Source organism: Condylura cristata, unplaced genomic scaffold, assembly GCF_000260355.1.
Source record: "Condylura cristata isolate star-nosed mole 26May11 unplaced genomic scaffold, ConCri1.0 scaffold00002, whole genome shotgun sequence".
In the NCBI taxonomy this organism is placed as follows: Eukaryota; Metazoa; Chordata; class Mammalia; order Eulipotyphla; family Talpidae; genus Condylura; species Condylura cristata.
This window is the reverse complement of record NW_004567103.1, coordinates 80,748,541-80,766,615: the sequence shown is the minus strand read 5'-3', so window position 1 is coordinate 80,766,615 and position 18,075 is coordinate 80,748,541. Positions and strand designations below refer to the sequence as shown.

At 35.2% G+C, this 18,075-nt stretch overlaps 1 protein-coding gene across 1 annotated transcript in view; it reads right to left on the bottom strand.

Annotated features, from left to right (window-relative positions):
- Window positions 1-18,075, bottom strand: part of PTPN4 (protein tyrosine phosphatase, non-receptor type 4 (megakaryocyte)) — a 154,624-nt gene that overhangs the window by 121,517 nt on the left and 15,032 nt on the right. The window contains exon 2 of the mRNA XM_004674719.2: window positions 1,709-1,863. Within this exon, the coding sequence (XP_004674776.1) occupies window positions 1,709-1,846 (138 nt within the window). The 5' untranslated portion in view covers window positions 1,847-1,863. The remainder of the gene's footprint in view (window positions 1-1,708; window positions 1,864-18,075) is intronic.

The window sequence follows — 18,075 nt, the reverse complement described above, 5'->3', positions numbered from 1 at the left end:
TGTACTTTGATGATCTACCTGTTCTGCTCCCCACTCTCACCCTCCGCATCTCTGGCCTGTACCCCAGTTCTGTATGAATAAGTAAATAATCTTTAAAAAAATAAATAAATAAATAAGATGGGTGATGGATGTTTCCAACTGGGGAACATACCGGCAGACTGTGCTTTCCTAGAAAGACCATCACAATATCTCCAGCCACACATGATCTTCTAGAACCTTGTTTCTAGAAACTTTGCTTAATTTTGAGTGTGATACTGTTTAGAGAGTCCTGACAAAATTATGGAAATGGGTTTATGCGACTTCCAAGGCCATATCAAAAAGGTACGCAGCCATTATATTGGAGCAAGCCAAGGATGCATAAATGTCATACAGGTGTTCAAATCCCAGTTAAGGCTTTACACTTTCAGTAGGCTTGAGAATTTTTTAAATAAAAAAGAGAAATATACCCTAATATTAATCAAAACCTGTCTGAGAGTATCCAGAACAACATTATTAGTTAAAGCCCAAATGTAACCAATGTAAGTGTACACCAACAGTAAACTTAACAAGTATATGATGGTAAATAAGCGGACATGTAAATTGTAGCATGTTCATAAAAGGGAGAGCTATCCAGCAGCAAAATGAACCAACTACTATGAACATACCACAAGGGTATAACTCGCAAATAATATTAATGAAATAAACTAAACACAAATAGGATGAAGAAGTATCTGTTGAATAAATATTTCAGGTAAGACTCAGACAAGCTCAGGGATGTCATTTATCTCTGTATAGCAAAAATTCGACCCACAGACATTACAGTAAATTACACTAGAAACCTATAAATTATTTAGGAGAGCAAACTGTTTTCAAGTACCCTTAAGCAGCTTTATAAAAACCATCCATATGTTACTAATCTGCTCTACTAATAATGCACTGCTGATTTGTCAATTCTTTTAAAAGATCCAGTTTGAGTCATAACTTTTAACTTGGTAGTTAAAAACCCAGACCTGGGCCCTCCCTAGTGGCGCAGGGGGTTAAAGCACAGCACAGCACAGCACTAAGAAGCTAAAGCCACTTCCACATGAGTTTGATCCCCGCCTGCCCCGGAGGTGACCCACATGGTGCAGCAACCTCTCTTCACCCACCCGCTGCTCCCCTCACCAGAGTACTTCAATGATCTGCCTGTTCTGCTCCCCACTCTGTCTCTGGTGAATCCTCTCACCACCCCTACACCTCTGGCCTGTACCCCAGTTCTGTATGCACAAATAAATAAATCTTTAAAAACAAACAAACAAACAAAAAACCACACACGGGTAAAATGAATGAAAAAATAAACATCACACAATGGACAAAATAACTACCCATAGAAACAGTCTCCAGGGACTGGACACAGTCTGTGAGAACTGGACAAGGAATGAATGAGGTTACAGTTATTGGAAATATTTGTATTTTCACAAAACAAGAACAAGAGTCTGAGAACAGTTCTTAATGACAAGACAAGCTTCACTTCCTACATCTGAAATAAGGAAGTGGTTCTTTTGGTAAAAATAAAAAGCAATGAAATAAAAAACAAATTTAAAACAAAAAAAAACCCTATACTCAAGAACTTTCTGCATAAAATATACTTTACAAACTATATATAGTACAATCAAATTTTTACCTTAAAATAAAATTTAAATTCAGATTTATAATTGCAGAGGGTTTTTTAAAGACATAAAATACTTACATTAACTTTGACAGCTTGTACAGTGTTATCCAGAAGAAGAATGTTGCAAACCACCTCTGTGTGCTGTCTATCTCGGGCCAACTCAGATGCTCGTACATTGTAGGTTCTGCCAGCAGGCAACCGGAAACGTGAGGTCATTACTGTCCACACAATATCTACATTAAAAAAAATTATAAAATAAGAGATAATAGAAGATACAAAAAAGTCAAGCTACTTTTTTTTTTTTTAAAGATTTATTTATTTGTGCATACAGAACTGGGGTACAAGCCAGAGGCTCAGGGGTGGTAAGAGGCTTCACCAGAGACAGAGTGGGGAAAAGAACAGGCAGACCGACGAAGTACACTGCTGAGGGGAGCAGCGGGCGGGTCAGGAGAGGTCTGCCACGCCATGTGGGTCACCTCCGGGGCAGGCGGGAATCGAACTCATGCGGAAGCGGCTTTAGATTCTCAGTGCTGTGCTTTAACCCGCTGCGCCACCAGGGAGGGCCAAGCTACTTTTTTTGTGAAGTTACTTTATATTTTCAACTTGGGATAAAAGCAACTATAAATTTTCAAATATCAGAGTAAGAACTGTATACTACTTGACTTCAGGTAAGCAAATCCATATGACGGAGCTGGTGAACAAGGCATATGTAAAGTATGAGGAGAAAAAAAAAATGAGAGAAGGGGCTCCACTAGTAAAGATAATATATATTAGGGAAAAAAACACACATTGTGTTGTACTCAATGGAATACCACTCAGCTATTAAAAATGATAAAATCTTGCCTTCTGTGACAGTATGTTTGGAAGCTGAGGTGATTATGCTAAGCAAAATAAGTCAAAGTAAAAGACAATTACTGGATTGTTATAATTCAATCTGGAATATAAATATTCAAAGCAATGGAACTAACAAAATACAACAAAATAACTTTTAGACTCTGGGAAGCAAAGGTTTCTAGAAGGAAAGGGATAGTGTGGTGGGAAAAATGGTAAAGGGGTAAATTTGAAAGATTTTTATTTTTTTTTGCATAGAAGAATGGGGTGCAGGCTAGAGGCTGGGGGAAGGGAAGAGGATTCTTCAGAGACAGAATGGAGAGCAAAGTGGACAGATTTATTAAAATACACTGCTGAGGGGAACAGTAGATGAAACAGGAAAGGTCTACTGCACCATGTGGGTCACCTCCCTGATTGGGAACGGAACTCAGACCAAGGTGGGCCATTGCAGTGACAGCACTGAGACTTAAACACTAAGCCACCAGGAAGTATGGGGTAAATTTGCTAGTTATGAAAGGCACTAAAAATGTAGTGGTATATATGGTAAGGCAAAAATACAGAGGTGTGATACTGTACTCTCAAAATATATAGCTACTGTAAAGCAAAACAGTAAACAAAATTTTATTTTTAAAACATTTGCAATAGGCCCTCCCTGGTGGCGTAGCCAGTTAAAGCACAACACTGAGAAGCTAAAGCCACTTCCCCATGAGTTCGATTCCCGCCTGCCCCGGTGGTGACCACATGCCGTGGCGGATCTCTCCTGGCCCGCCTGCTGCTCCCCTCAGCAGTGTACTTCGTGGATGTGCCTGTTCTGCTCCCCACTCTGTCTCTGGTGAAGCCTCTCGCCACCCCTGAGCTTCTGGCCTGTACCCCAGTTCTGTATGAACAAATAAATCTTTAAAAAAAAAAAAAAACATTTGCAATAATAAAATACAGATAATATGCAATTCTCATCTAAGCTAAAATTACAGATTGCCTGGAATAGGAACTTTTATTTTTAATTGTTCAATGGAGATAATTATATACAAATTGTTCAGGAAGCCATATTTTAACTCAAAGCAAATAAACTTAGAAGCAGACACAAAGAAGGGAGGCAAATGTGCTACCTCAGGAAGTTAGATATTACTCATAGTGAAAGTATTGAACAACACTATGGAAGAGAGCAATAGGAGGGAAGGTTACTTAACTTTACTAAAATTTAAGATTTGGAAGAAACATGCTTTTATGTTAACTAGCCTCAAATTCAATCTAATTCTAAAAATAGAAAACAGACTACCAAACTTAATGCTTTTACAATTTCTCTATAAAATAGTATTTTTAGTTATCAAGATACTAAGTGTATTCACACTTACTACATATACTTTCATTTCATGTAGCATAATTCTGCCTGATGTCTGCAGAATTTTGTTACTAGAAAATTATTTGTTGAAAACTATGCTAGGGCTTCATAATGTCTTGGAAAGAGAAAGATAATGGTTTGTTGGGGGGGGGGGGAGAGGTGCTTGTAGAAGCACAGAGGAGGTTCCCAAAGAATAAACTAGAAAAGCTGAGAAATGTACTGAACTCAGAGAATCCTGTGACTGAGGGCAAAACCAGAACAGCCCTGAGTATCAACAACCAATACTCATCAGCCACAGCAGAAAAAGATGATGTGGAAATTTAACTCTAATCAACAAAATGGTCTGTGAGGGAGAGGCATCTATGAGGGCAGAAACTGCAGTCGGACTTACACCTGGAGAGGGCAGAGCTGATTATGTAGATCTAAGCCTGGTGAGATAAGGGCAAGGGCGCCAGAGTGAGCCAGGAAGATGGTAAGGAAGACAAGGCTCAGAAGGGCAGGACTCCCACACCCACTCAGAAATGAAATGTCCTGAGAAATAAAATTAGCAAACAGAAGACAGAAATCAAAGCTTTAAATAAGAAAATAACAGAGATGCAAGATGTAGAAAGATAAACAGAGGAGGTAAATTCTGGAGCAAGCTATAGAAGTAAAACAGACCAAACAGAAGGTAAAGTCAGTGACCTCAGAGGTGAAAAAGCACAGAAATATGGGTGGAAGCACAAACAAAATGAGGAAGCAGATCATTAACTGACTACATGAGGCAACACTATACAAAATAGTGGTTTTGCCAGAAAGGAGAAAGAAATGCTTCAAGAGGAACTCACACCTACCCTTCCCAAACTCTTCCAAAATATTAACACATTTCTGAGGTCAACATCACCTGAATACTAAAACTAGACAAAGATACCCATCACTCCCCACCACATACATACAAAATTTCAGGCCTGTTTCCATAACGCAAAAATCCTCAACAAATCTTAGCAAATTGCATTTAAAAAAAAAAAAAACATTAAAAGGATCACCCAACATGACCAAGTGGGATTTATTCCAGAAACACAAAGATGGGTCACATCTGAAAACTAATCAACATAATTCACAACATCAATAAAATGAAAGATAAAAATCATATGATCATATAAATAGATGCCAAGAAAGCATTTGGTAAGATTCAATATCCATTTATAAAAGCCCTCAAAAAACTGAGGATAAAAGGATTATCTCCTATCATAAAGGCAACATATGACAAATTTACTGGTAACATCATTTCATTGTTGAAAAATTACATTTTTCCACTAGATCTGATACAAGAATTTCCATGCTCATCACTACTTTCTAACATAGGATTGGAAGTCCTAGCTAGAGCAGTTAGGTAATAGAAAGATATAAAAGGAATCCAGACTGGGAAAGAAGAAAAGCTATCATTTTTTCCAGTTGACTGGGAGCAAACATCTGACAAGGGATTTGTATTCAGAATAGATAAAGAACTCAATATTCAGAAATTAAACAATCCAACTGAACAAAATGGGAGAAAGGATTTGAGCTAGTCACCAAAGAATATATGCAGATAGGCATATATTGGGGTGATAACCACACCCAAAAAGAGATATTCAACATCGCTAGCTATATGGAAAATGTAAATTAAAACTAAAATATATATATACCTATCAAAATGGCAAAAGTTAAAAATAGTGAAGTCACCAAATGTTGGCAGGAATCTAGATAAAATGCATCTCTTATTCACTACTAATTGGAAGGTAAATTATTTCAAGTTTGGAAAACACTCTGATACTTTTACCCAAAATTTAATTTATTCCCACTTTGAGTTATCTATTCCTATGCATATGTCCATATAAAGATTTGTACATGAATGGTCACATAGATTTGTACATGTATGTTACAGCACAAGCTAGAAACAAAACAAGTGCCTATAAATAAGTAAATGGGCTTATTCACATGTGATAAACATTTAGTCACCTGTGGTATATTAGTAAAATAGAATCCATCCTAAAATTCATATGAAATCTCAAGGAACTTTGAGGTAGACAAAACAATCTTGAGAGAAAAAGCTGATGTCACAATTCATGAATTCAAACTTATCACAAACTTACAGTAAGCAAAACAATGTGGTATTTACATAAAGACCAAAGGAACTGAATGTAAAACCCAGTCATAAGCTTTTTTTACATATGCTCACATGATACTCCATAATGGGGTCCAGACCACTTCATGGAAAAGGACAATCTTTTCAACAAATGGTGATGAAATGATTGGATATACAAAAGAATAAAGTCGAGACTTTAGCCTTACATTATAAAAATAAATGAACTCAAAGTGAATCAAAGAACTGAGCATTAAAAAGCCAAATCCATAATAATGTTAACGAAAAACACTGGAGGAAATCTTTGTGACTGGCAAAGATTTGACAATGATTCCTTGGATATAGCATCAAAAAATCAAGCAACAGGAAATACAGATCTGGAAATCAAAATAAACAACTTTTGTGCATCAATGGACACAATCATTTGAATGACAAGGCAATCTATAGAATGAGAGGAAATATCTGCAAAATCATTTATCTGATAGAGGTTAATATTCAGCATACACATTTTCTAGTTGAAAATATGGCCAAAGAACTTGAGTAGGCCTTTCTCCAAGGAAATGTTCAAATAGCCAATAAGCTCAATAGACTATATATTTAGAGAATTACACATTAAATTCATGCTAGAGTACGACCTCACATCTATTAGATGGCAAATATCAAAAATCAGCATAAACAGAAAACAACAAGTGTTGGCAAGAATGATTAAATCCTGGAAGCCTAGTTGGTATTTTAGTAAAATGGGGCAGTTGCTACAGAAAATGTAGTTCCTCAAACAATTAAAAATAGTATTATCATATGATCCAGCAATTCCAATTCTGGGTAGATACAAGAAGAATAGAAAACTGTGTTTCAGAGAGATATTTATACACCCAAGTTCATAGCAGAATTACCGACAACAGTCAAAAGGTAGAAACAGCAGCAGCAGCAGCGCTCAGCCTCCCTGTGCCTAGGCAGGTGCTTCTCCTCACCAGCTTCCCCCTTGCAGAGCAGCAGAAGCAGCTCTCCTCCCAAGCCTGCCCCCTGTGACTGCGCAGGCCTTTCTCAACAATCCTGCCTTTCAGGGCAGCTCTTTCTGCTGCTTTAGCCTATGCAAGTGTCTTTGACCTCCCTTCTCTTTTTATAGTAAAGCTGCCCTTCTGAATATAACTAATTTTTTTTAAGTGAAAGAAATCCAAATGTGCATTAAGGGATGAATGGATAAACAAAATGTGGTACATCCATACAGTGCATTATTGCTTTACCTTCAAGAGGAAAGAAATCCTGACATGCTACAAAGCAGATGAACCCTGTCAATGTTTAAGTGAAAAGGCTTTTTAGATGTTTTATTAAGTGAAAAAGGTTTTTACTAAGTGGAAAATACTTTGTTTCCATTTAATGGGTAGCTAGAGAAGTCAAATTCATAGACAAAAAGTAGAATGGAGGTTGCCAAGGATAGCTGAATGAGAGAAGCAGAAATTTTTTAATGTGTACAATTTCAATTTTGAAAGAGAAACATTGTAGAGATGGATGGCATGTACTTAATACTACTGAGCTATACACCAGAAAATGGTTATGGAAATAAATTTTATCATTTATGTTTTATCATAATTTAAAAATGAGTTTCTTAAACACTGTGGCTATATGAGCTATTTTTCTTTACTGAGCAAATGCTCTTTTGTAGAGAGGTGTGTCAGGCAATTAGTGAAAATACTACATTTACAAATTTTGTGAAATTTGTGTTAGCTGTCACCTTTTCAACACTTTGTTGAATTCTTATTCTAAATTAATATGCTTAATTGGACTTCTGTTATCATTTTTTTAATATTATGCATCTTTTTTAAAACCATGGCAAAATTTGAAAATAGTAATGTAAGGCTCAACAAGTTAATCTTGGGTAGGGAAAGAAAATCTAAAATTTTCTTATGAGCTTGTGAAAATAAAACTACAGTAAACAAAAATGAGCTAAATGAAATTTATATTCTGCTTCATATATCAGATTAATTTCACATGTAAATTTAAGTCACAGGAAGATTAGAGAATATCAACAGTTCATCTGATATTGCACTGCCCCTAAGGGCATGCTATTTTTAATCTTCAGAACTTGAAATGACTAATAATTTTAAACACCAGAAATATTTTCTACTAATCTACATGGGGCTTTAAAATTAGAATCATCTTACCATTTTAAGAGCTCATTCCCCATGCTCTCAATCTATTTTTACATACAGTACATAAAAAGATATTAACTTTATTTCTAAAGATGAAGAAACAGACCTATGGAGATTATAACCTCAATATCACATTGCTAGGAAATGTAAAACCTACTGTACTGAACACAGGGATTATACTAATTTATTATACCTCCAAGATTAATTAATCAAATATTTATTATGCCCCAGGCACTTTGCTAAGAACTGTGGACTACTAAAGCTCATATATTAGCTTAGGCACTAGAAACTGAAAACCAATTTGAAAGGGCTACACAAGTGCCAGATACTACAACTTCTAAAAGTAGTACTACTATTAGTATTAATACAGATCTTTAATGTCAAAATAACATCACTAAAGTAATATAATTTTCCTTCATAAGATTGTAAACTCCTTAAAGGCAGGAATAAAACACCTTTGCATTTCCCTTGCATCGAAGATGAGCTTTTATTCAGTAGTACTTTACATGTATAAATTATACAGGCAAATCAGTATCACAAGATTCCCTTTCCCTCAGTCTTCCCCAACAATGGGAACATTAGCAGCCAGGTGTATTGCCCAGGAAGGAGATTGGCAATCTCTTTGGAGAAACCAATCACATACCCAGGAAAACACATAAATCCTCAAGCTTATGAGTCAACAGCAGGACTACCAAAAATGGACAAACTCAGGCAAAGGGCTATCTATTAGCATTTTGGAATCGCTCTTAAATTTAGAAATATTTACATAAACTATGGGGAAAGAAAAGGCTAAAATGACCGACCATGGTAAACTAGCAGAGTCATGATGGCTTTTAAAGTCCAGAGTAAGATCCAAATTAAACCACTAACTGCATCATACTATGTCTACTATATAAAACTTAATAAGGTATCCCTCAAATGTACAGGAGTATGTTGATCAACGGCCCAACAGAATGCCATCTTAGACTGTTTGTTGTGCTTCCAAAAGCTATTTGTGAAGAGCTAGTTCTTTTCACTTCTACTCCATCACAAACTGTGGCAGATTTCATTTTCCAAAAAGAGCAGCAACATCTTTCTAGAATTTTTCCATTCCGACAAGAGGTGGAATCCATTTGCCCCATCCCATGAATCTGGGCAAATGTTTGTGGCTGCTTCAGTTAGTAAAGCAGAAAAGGCACACTGTTGATACTAGGTTATAAGATAAAAAGCTTTTGTCTGACTTTGTCTAAGAACATATATGTAATTTTGAAGTCCAGTCACCAATTTCAGAGGAAGCCCAGGGCACATGTGAAAAGTAACCTACTTTCCCACACTTGGAAACTCCTGGTAACCACCATTCTATTCTGTTACTATGAGTATGAAATTATTTTTAGATTCCACATAGGTGAGATCATAGTTATTTGTGTTTCTCCAATTACATGAGCATAATGCCCCCAAGATCTATCCATTATTGCAAAGTGAAGAATTCTATTTGAAAAATCCTACTGTGTGGAATATATATATAGAGAGAGAGACAGACAGACAGACAGACAGAGAGACAGAGCGTCAGAGACAGATACATCCCAAATATCACTCTGTGTGTGTGTGTGTGTGTGTGTGTACCATTATCTTCTTCAATGTTCAATGGACAATTGGTTGTTTCCATGTATTGGCTACTGAGTATACTGCTGCAATGAGCAGAGGGGTGAAGATAATTACTTTGAGAGAATAATTTCACTTCTGTCAAATACAGACATTTCCAGAATAATGGTGCTTCATTCAATGTTGTTTCATTGAAACACTGATCGGGGAGGAAAATGGATTCCCACAATGTGGAGTTGGTATGTTTCCATGTCTCCATGTTTTCTCTAGGTACTCCCACATCCCTAAGATGTCTCAATTATCCCTGTCCGAGTGTTTGTGAGTATGCCCTTCTACAAAAGGCCATCCTGTCTAGCATTTGTGCCCACCGTGCAGCTGGAGGTGCCAGGACAGGCTCCAGGCATCTTTGGCACTGAACTGCACTAAGTGGGTTGGAAAACAAACAAATGAATACAAATGCTGATTTCACACAGAAAGTGTTTTTGGGTCTCTATTTAGAAATTTGGTGGGATTTGTGACCAGAAATATGCAATACGAAATTAACTGTATCAATGTAGTAAAACTGTATTATTTTGCTTAAAGTTGCAGTTTCCAACCTAAAGTTGCAGCAATTCATCAATGATCTTAAATGAGGACTCACTATATATACCCAAAATTGGGATTTTGGGATCATATGGTTGCTCTTTTGCAAAATTTTTGAGAAATGTCTATACTGTTTTTTCACAGTGATCGTACCAATATACAATCCCACCAACAGTGTATGAAGGTTCACTTTTCTCCACAGTCACTACCTGTATCTCTTCCTGCCTTTTATCAGCCTTTCTAACTGGTGTAAAGTGATATTATTATGGCTTTAATTAGCATTTCCCTGATGATTAGCGATACTGGGCATCTTTTCAAGTGCCTGGTAGCCATTTGTGTGTCTCTGAAAACACTCCAACTCTACTGACCATTTCTAACTGGATTAGTTTTGTTATTGAGCTCCTTAATATTTTGTATATTAACCCATTCTCTGAAGTATGGCTTGAAAAATACTTTCTTCCATTCCTTTGACTAGCTCCTTGTTCTGTTGTTTCATGTGCTACATATAATAAGCTTTTTAATTTGATACAATCCCATTTTTTATTTTGCCTCACTGAATACTCACGGATCTCTTGTCAAATATTGTTGATAGTTGACCAGAAATGCATGGATTTATTTCTGAACTCTATGTCTGTTTTTATGCCAGTTATTACACTGTTTCAAATAGTACAGCTTTGTAGTATAGTTTAAAATCAGGATGTGTGATACTTCAACTTTGTTCTTGACAAATTTTAAATCTTTTGAATCTTTAAGAATTTTAGCATTGTTTTCTCTATTCCTGTGAAACATGCCACTGGAATTTTCCAAATCCTTGAATACAAAATCTTTCCATTCATCTTTTCCTCAATTTTTTTATAATTAATTTTCAGTATAAAACCCTTTACCTCTTCGGTTAAAATTATTCCTAAATAGGGCCCTGGTGGTGCAGCGGGTTAAAGCACAGCACTAAGAAGCTAAAGCCACTTCAGCATGAATTCGATCCCCGCCCCGGAGGTGACCCACATGGCGTGACAGACCTCTCCTGACCTGCCCGCTTCTCCCCTCAGCAGTGTACTTCCTCAGCCGGCCTGTTCTGCTTCCCACTCTGTCTCTGGTGAATCTTCTCACGCCCTGCACCTTTGGCCTATAGCCCAGTTCTGAATGCATAAATAAATTTTTTTAAATCTGCTTATTAAAAAAAAAAATTCTAAATATTTATTACATGACTTAAACAGGAGGAAGCAAATCCACATATGGGATGTGCGGAAGGCTATTATATAAACATTCCATAAAATGGACACACTATTTTCATTTTCCATGGAACCCAGAATAATGCAAAATGTACAGACACACGCACAGTATTGTTAACACCAATATGTGCCATAAGCTGACCTGAAATCAGAAATCAATTTTACTTTATATCTGTCAGTCACATAGTTTTAGGATGATCTGTTTCTCATTTGTGTACACAGAAATAATTTAAGAACTTTTTGTGAAAAGCCATAGTTTTCTGGACCCAAACTCCAGAAATTCCATTGTGAATTTTAACAAGTTTTACAAGTGATATTGATGTGGGTGCTACATGGCCCACACTTTGAGAAATACTAATGTACAGCACTGCCTTCTCAACTGGAGTGATTCCGTTCACCAGGGAATATCTGTCAATGTCTGCAAACATTTTTGATTGTTACAATTATGGGAAGAGGGAGAAAAATACTACTAGCATCTATTAGGTAGAGGCCACTGATTCTGACAAATATCATACAATGTACAGGTCTTGCTCACACCTTGTGCCCTATCCTTCAACACAACAACTTCATTATCTGGCCCAAAAAGTCAATAGTTCTGCAGTTAAGAAACTCATCAAGACCGTCATTTTCCTAACAAATCATAAAAGGAAGTTTAGTGAAGTCTTCTCCCTCAATATAGTAAAGGAAGCAGGAAGCTGAAAAGATAAGGAAAGCAGACTGCCACTACCAGCAATTTTTACTTAGCTGCCTTTCCTCACATTAAGCATTGCTACCTCTCAAACTGGGGGTTAGGGAAAAGAAAAAGATCTAGAATGCTGACCAACAAAATACAGTATTTATAAAGCTTTAACTTCTGAAACACCTGACTCTACTGGAACACATATTCCCAAAAAGCTTTTTTTAGAACCCAGCTAATAAGCTTACAAAGGTCAAGTCATGTGGAGTGATCATACATATGGGTTCCAAGTAACAGTTCTGAGACCATCCCTTTAGTCATTAGACATCTAAGGAAAAAATATGGACCTACAACACTGAGTTTCACCCACCAGCCATTTCCAGTTGACCAAGTAGATAAAGTATCATCACTACTCTGCCCAGTATGACTTCTTTAGTCAGAGTCTATAACCATAGTAAAATGGGGACTGTTTTATGCTAAGCGTTGGAGTAGTTATATAGCAAAAACAACTAGAACATCCCACATTCTGTCATTTAACTCTTAAAACAAAATCATGTAATGTCTTCAGAAGTGTTTTTGCCCAAAGCTATAAATGCAAAAAAAATGACAAGAGCAGCACTTGAATACAGACCTGTCTAATCTCAAAAATAATAAATTTCCACATCATAATGATTTCTTCTACTTCAAGCTAAAATTCTGGTTTTTCAAAGTCAACTGCAGAAGCATATAAAGATACATTTGATAAAGTGTCACCATCATTTGTGATCTGCAATCTAATCCATCACATTCTTCTCTCAGTCTCCATCTCAACATTCCTCTCAGAAAATGTGAAAGAGCAAAAGAAATCACAATCACATATATCAGTAAGTATGCTGCAGAAAGGGCTAAAGGAATAATTCACTGTTTATATGTATAGAAAAAAAGATTCAAGTGAACTAAGAATAGCAGAATTTCATTTTACATTGCTTAGTATATTCTATTCTTTCAAACCTTTCCCATTAGGTCCCTATGTCAAGTTTTTAACATCAGTGTCCAAATGGAACATTTTAAATTATCTCACTTAGCAGGTCCTCCCTGGTGTCCTAGTGGGTTAAACTACAGCACTAAGAAGCTAAAGCCACTTCAGAATGAGTTCGATCCCTGCCCCGGAGGTGATCCACATGGTGCCACAGACCTCTTCTGAACCGTCCACTGCTCCCCTCAGCAGTGTGCTTCATTGATTTGCCTGTTCTACTCCCCACTTTGTCTCTGGTGAATCCTTTCACCACCCCTGCACCTCTGGCCTGTACCCCAGTTCTGTATGCATAAATAAATCTTAAAAAAAAAACTCAAAAGTGTTTGCTTTAAAAAAATGATTTCACTTAGCTTAATCCTTTCAATGTTCCTCCATATTGTAGCAAATGACAAGACTTCCATCTTTTTTGTTTTGTTGACTGTTGGTTTTCCATTGTGTATATGTAACACATTTTTATTCAGACATTTGGGTTGTTTCAATATTATGGGTAGTGTAATACTGTGCAGTGAAAAGAGGGCACAAATCTCTTAAAATTAATATTTCCATATTATTTGGAATAAATACCCAAAAGTGAAATTGCTAATAGTTCTATTTTCAGGAAACTCCATACTGTTTTCCACACCAATAATGCAGGAGGGTTCCTTTTTCTCCACATTTTTGTCAACACTTACTACTTCTTGATTTATTTTTTCATAATAACCATTCTAACAAGTATAATGTGAAATCTCACTGTGGTTTTAGTTTGTCTTTCTCTAGTAAGTGAATATAGAACATCTTTCCATATCTCTTTTGACCATGTATATATGCCTCCTTTGGTGAAATCCTACTTAGATCCTTCACCCATTTTTTAATCAGGTTGTATGTTCTTGTTACTGACTTATTTACTATTTTGGATACTAGCCCCTTGTCTACTGTATGGTTTGCAAACATTTTCTCCTATTTAATATACTCCCTTGTCTTGGAGATGTTTTATTTCACAGTACAGAAACTTTTAGTTTGATGTAGTCCAATGTTTAAAGTCTCATTTCACTTACCATTGGAAACAAAAACAGACACATTACTAAAGCTGATGTTAGAGTTTATGATCTATGTTTTCTTTTATGTGTTTTATGGTTTCAAATCTTATATTCAAGTCTGTAATGCATTTTGAATTAATTTTAGTATATGATATAAAATAATAGTGTAGATTCATACATATGCATTTGAATGTCCAGCTTTGCCAGCACCATTTATGGAAGAGGCATTTCTTTCTCCATTGTATGATCTTGGCCCCTTAGTCATAAATTGTGTCCATACACATGGACATACATGTGGTTTTATTTCTGATTACAATTATTTCATTGATCTATGTATCTGTGTTATTATAATACCAAACTGTTTTGATTGCTATAGCTCTGTATCTACAGTCCAGGAAAATGAAAAATCCATTTCTTTTTTTCTTTTTTCTCAGGATTGTTTTGGCTATTTGAGTCTTTGTAGACTCTCTCTTTTCTATTAACAATTGCTGTTACATCAGTAAGTCTGGTTAAGTCTTTGATTCACTACAAAATTTAACACTTATTCTATTACCATCTATTGGGTTGATGGAAAAAAAGTGTGTCATAAATTTTCTGACAACCCAATAGTTCTGATTTGCTATGGTTCAGTTACCTCATCTTCTGTGCCCCAATTTCTTCATCTCTAAAACTATGAGACATCATGAGATCTAAAATCTTTATTATCCTTTGCAGCAGCCATTTCACATAAGGCTTGAAACATGACTCAGTATTAACAATTTCTTAAAGTTAACTTAAATTTAAATAGCTGCATCTGGCTGGTGGCGACCCTATCAGGCAGTGCAGTACTGGATGATCTCTTAAGTTCCCTTCCAGTTTTAAAATTCAATCATTTCTAAATTTTAATCGACATTTTTACATTTAAATTCTTTTTATTCTTCCATTAAAATAGAATAAAGAAATGAACTATGAACAAAAAGATAACACACCACACAGGGAAAAAAGATGATTCAAATAATTGTTGAATATAATATTCTTGCTTTTATTCAGTAGTAAATACAGCACATTTTATTTTTGTTTATTGCGGTAATGCTGATTTACGACACTGTATGTTTTAGAGTAGATTTATACCTCTTCAAACATGTTTTCACACCACATCCACCACCAACACACAAGTAATCCTCCACCATAGTGCACTGGGTACTCCTCCCCATCTCCCCTTCTGGTAGGCTCATATGTGCAGTCAGATTTCATGAGTTTGCTTTTGAGCACAATATTTTTGAGTACGGATTCTGTAAAGAGCCAGAGAGAAAATAATTTAGGTGTAATGGATTATAATATCTCTGTCCCAAGGTCTTAATTCTACTATTGTAGGATGAAAGTGAGCCATCACTTTGGATATCAAAATTGAGCTTCACATAATTTTATGTTATAAAATACTTTTCATATTTTCAAATATTTGAAAATCGTTAAAATCGACTTTAGTTCATGGACCAAAAAAAAAAAAAGTAGGTCAGATTTGATAAACAGACCAGAGTTTGATGATCCATGCCTGCGATTATATAACCACAGATGAAAATATTTTAAGAACAACCCAAAATAAATATTTAAAAAAAACCAACTTTTCACTTTACTTATTAAGTCTGCTATCAATAGCAGTCTTAATGTAACATTCAGAAAACATTCTGTGTGTTATTACATGATTTACCAGATGAATAAACATAATCATGTTTGGGAAATAAATGTTTTGGGGAACCTGTTGTCTCACTATTAGAGATAAGCAGCAGTCAGAAATGACATTGGATATGGTTATACTGTATTGAGATATTGATACAACCTCATTTTTAAAAAGTTAGATTCAGAGATCCTAAGAGACATCAGAAAATGTAACACGTAGTTCATAATCCATACACAGATGGTGGGGTGAGTATAAAAGTTGTTTGGATAAGTGGAGAAATATGAATATGGAGTATATTTTAGATTAACAGTATTGTAACAATGCTAAATTTCTTGAGCATCTTTCTGCAGCTATATGGGAGCAGGATTTTATTCCTAGAAGATGTATGTGTGCTGAAGCATTTAGTGGTAAAGTATCATGAGCATAATGTCTACAATTTTTCAAGAATTAAGAACTCTTAATATTACACACAGAAAGAAATAAAGCAAAATGTTAGCAATTGGTGAATCTACATAAAGGGTCTATAGGTGTTACTAATCTTGCTACTTTTTCACAGATTTGAAATTTTTCAAAATAAAAAGTTTTGAGATAAAGGTTTAAAAATACTTTCAAATTCTGCCTTTATACTTAACAAAAACAGATTAAAAAAACACACACACGCACACAAAAACCTTTGTTATCCAAAATTGTCAAGCATTTAAAAACTCACAAAAAGTTTTCAGATAGCTGGCAATCCTGTATACTTATTTAAAATAGGGTGTTCTCAAATGAACCATCTTCTTTGCAATGCACTGCAACCATCTATTTTGTAATGCTTTGGATACAGCTATAAATTAAAATGCTGACAAGTGTAAGATACTGGACTGGGTAATTTAGCTTGAGGTGGTAACACTGTATTTCAATGAAAGCCCCTTTAACCCTTCTTAACTGAACTTGGCAACATAAAATCAAGTAGGTATTCTTTTAGACTACTTCTATAAAAAAAACTATCAGCTATAAAAATGACATCCAAAAAAAAAGGAGGAAAAAAAATCAAATACAGAAATATTCTAGTCTAACATTTTTCTCTATATATTCACTGTATAAAACAGTTATACAGACGTTATTGCTTAATAAGTATACACAGAGCTTCTCATGTATGTTACAGAAAAAAAAGTATTCCAGATAACCACATGCAAATTAATCAACCTTAGATATGAATAATAGTAGACCTGCACACTGATTCACTGATGGACAGGTAACATTTTCCAAATGCCCCCTGCATATCCTCACTTCAAATGAAACTATCTACTAAGAATGCTGTATAAAAATGTTAAATTTGATAATCATTGTAAACTATCTAAAATACAAGAATCTAAGTGAAAACTACTTCTTTAATCAAATTTCTTTATCTGAGACTTTTCCCTTTTTTGTTTGTTTTAAATTTTACAACTCATTATTTCCTACTTATGCATTACAGCATTTAAAGTACTACGTACATGAGACACATCTAAGATTCCACAGACTTCAATACACCTCTTTATTCAAGTAAACATGTCAACAAGTTCCTAGTTTGCTAGACATGGTACTAGATGCTAGAGATATAAATATGCATACATGCAAATATCTGCTCTCAAGGTGCTCAAAGTTTATTTAAGAGACTTTAAGTCAATCCATGAGATGTTCAAAAATATAAAGTAACTATTTTCATGATTCAAAGAACTACTATCTTTTTCTCCTCCTTTAGCTCACCACCTAAGATCTAGAAACATCTTTAGTTGTCAGGTTTACCAGATGAATAAACAACTTTAGTTATCAGCTAGTTCTTTCTAGTTCTCCCTATCTTCTAAATTTCTATTCTTTAAAGTTTCCTCCATATGCAATTCCAACAATGAAGTCAATCTTTCTTACCACCAGTTAATGAAAATATTCCTTTTTATTTTTTTGTCTAAAAAGTGTCAATCTTGTGGTACATAGGGGTATCATCTTTTGGACTTCAGTGCTTTTTTTCCAGCAATTTTTTTCCCAACAAAATTACTCTCTCATTAGTTAGGGGTTTAGTATAAAACATTTTAGAGGAGAAAAAAGGATGCTAGTCTCCAGAGTTGTTATCCTTTAGTTTTTATTTGTAACTGAAAACAAACAATAGAGGTTATAAGGTTATAACACCTACTGTTTAGTGAAATATTTCAAAAAGCACAAATTGAGACTCAGTGACTATGAAATCAACTTAGTGGTTCAAAATCACTATTTTTTTCACAAAATAAAACAGAGCTATGAAGACCATGA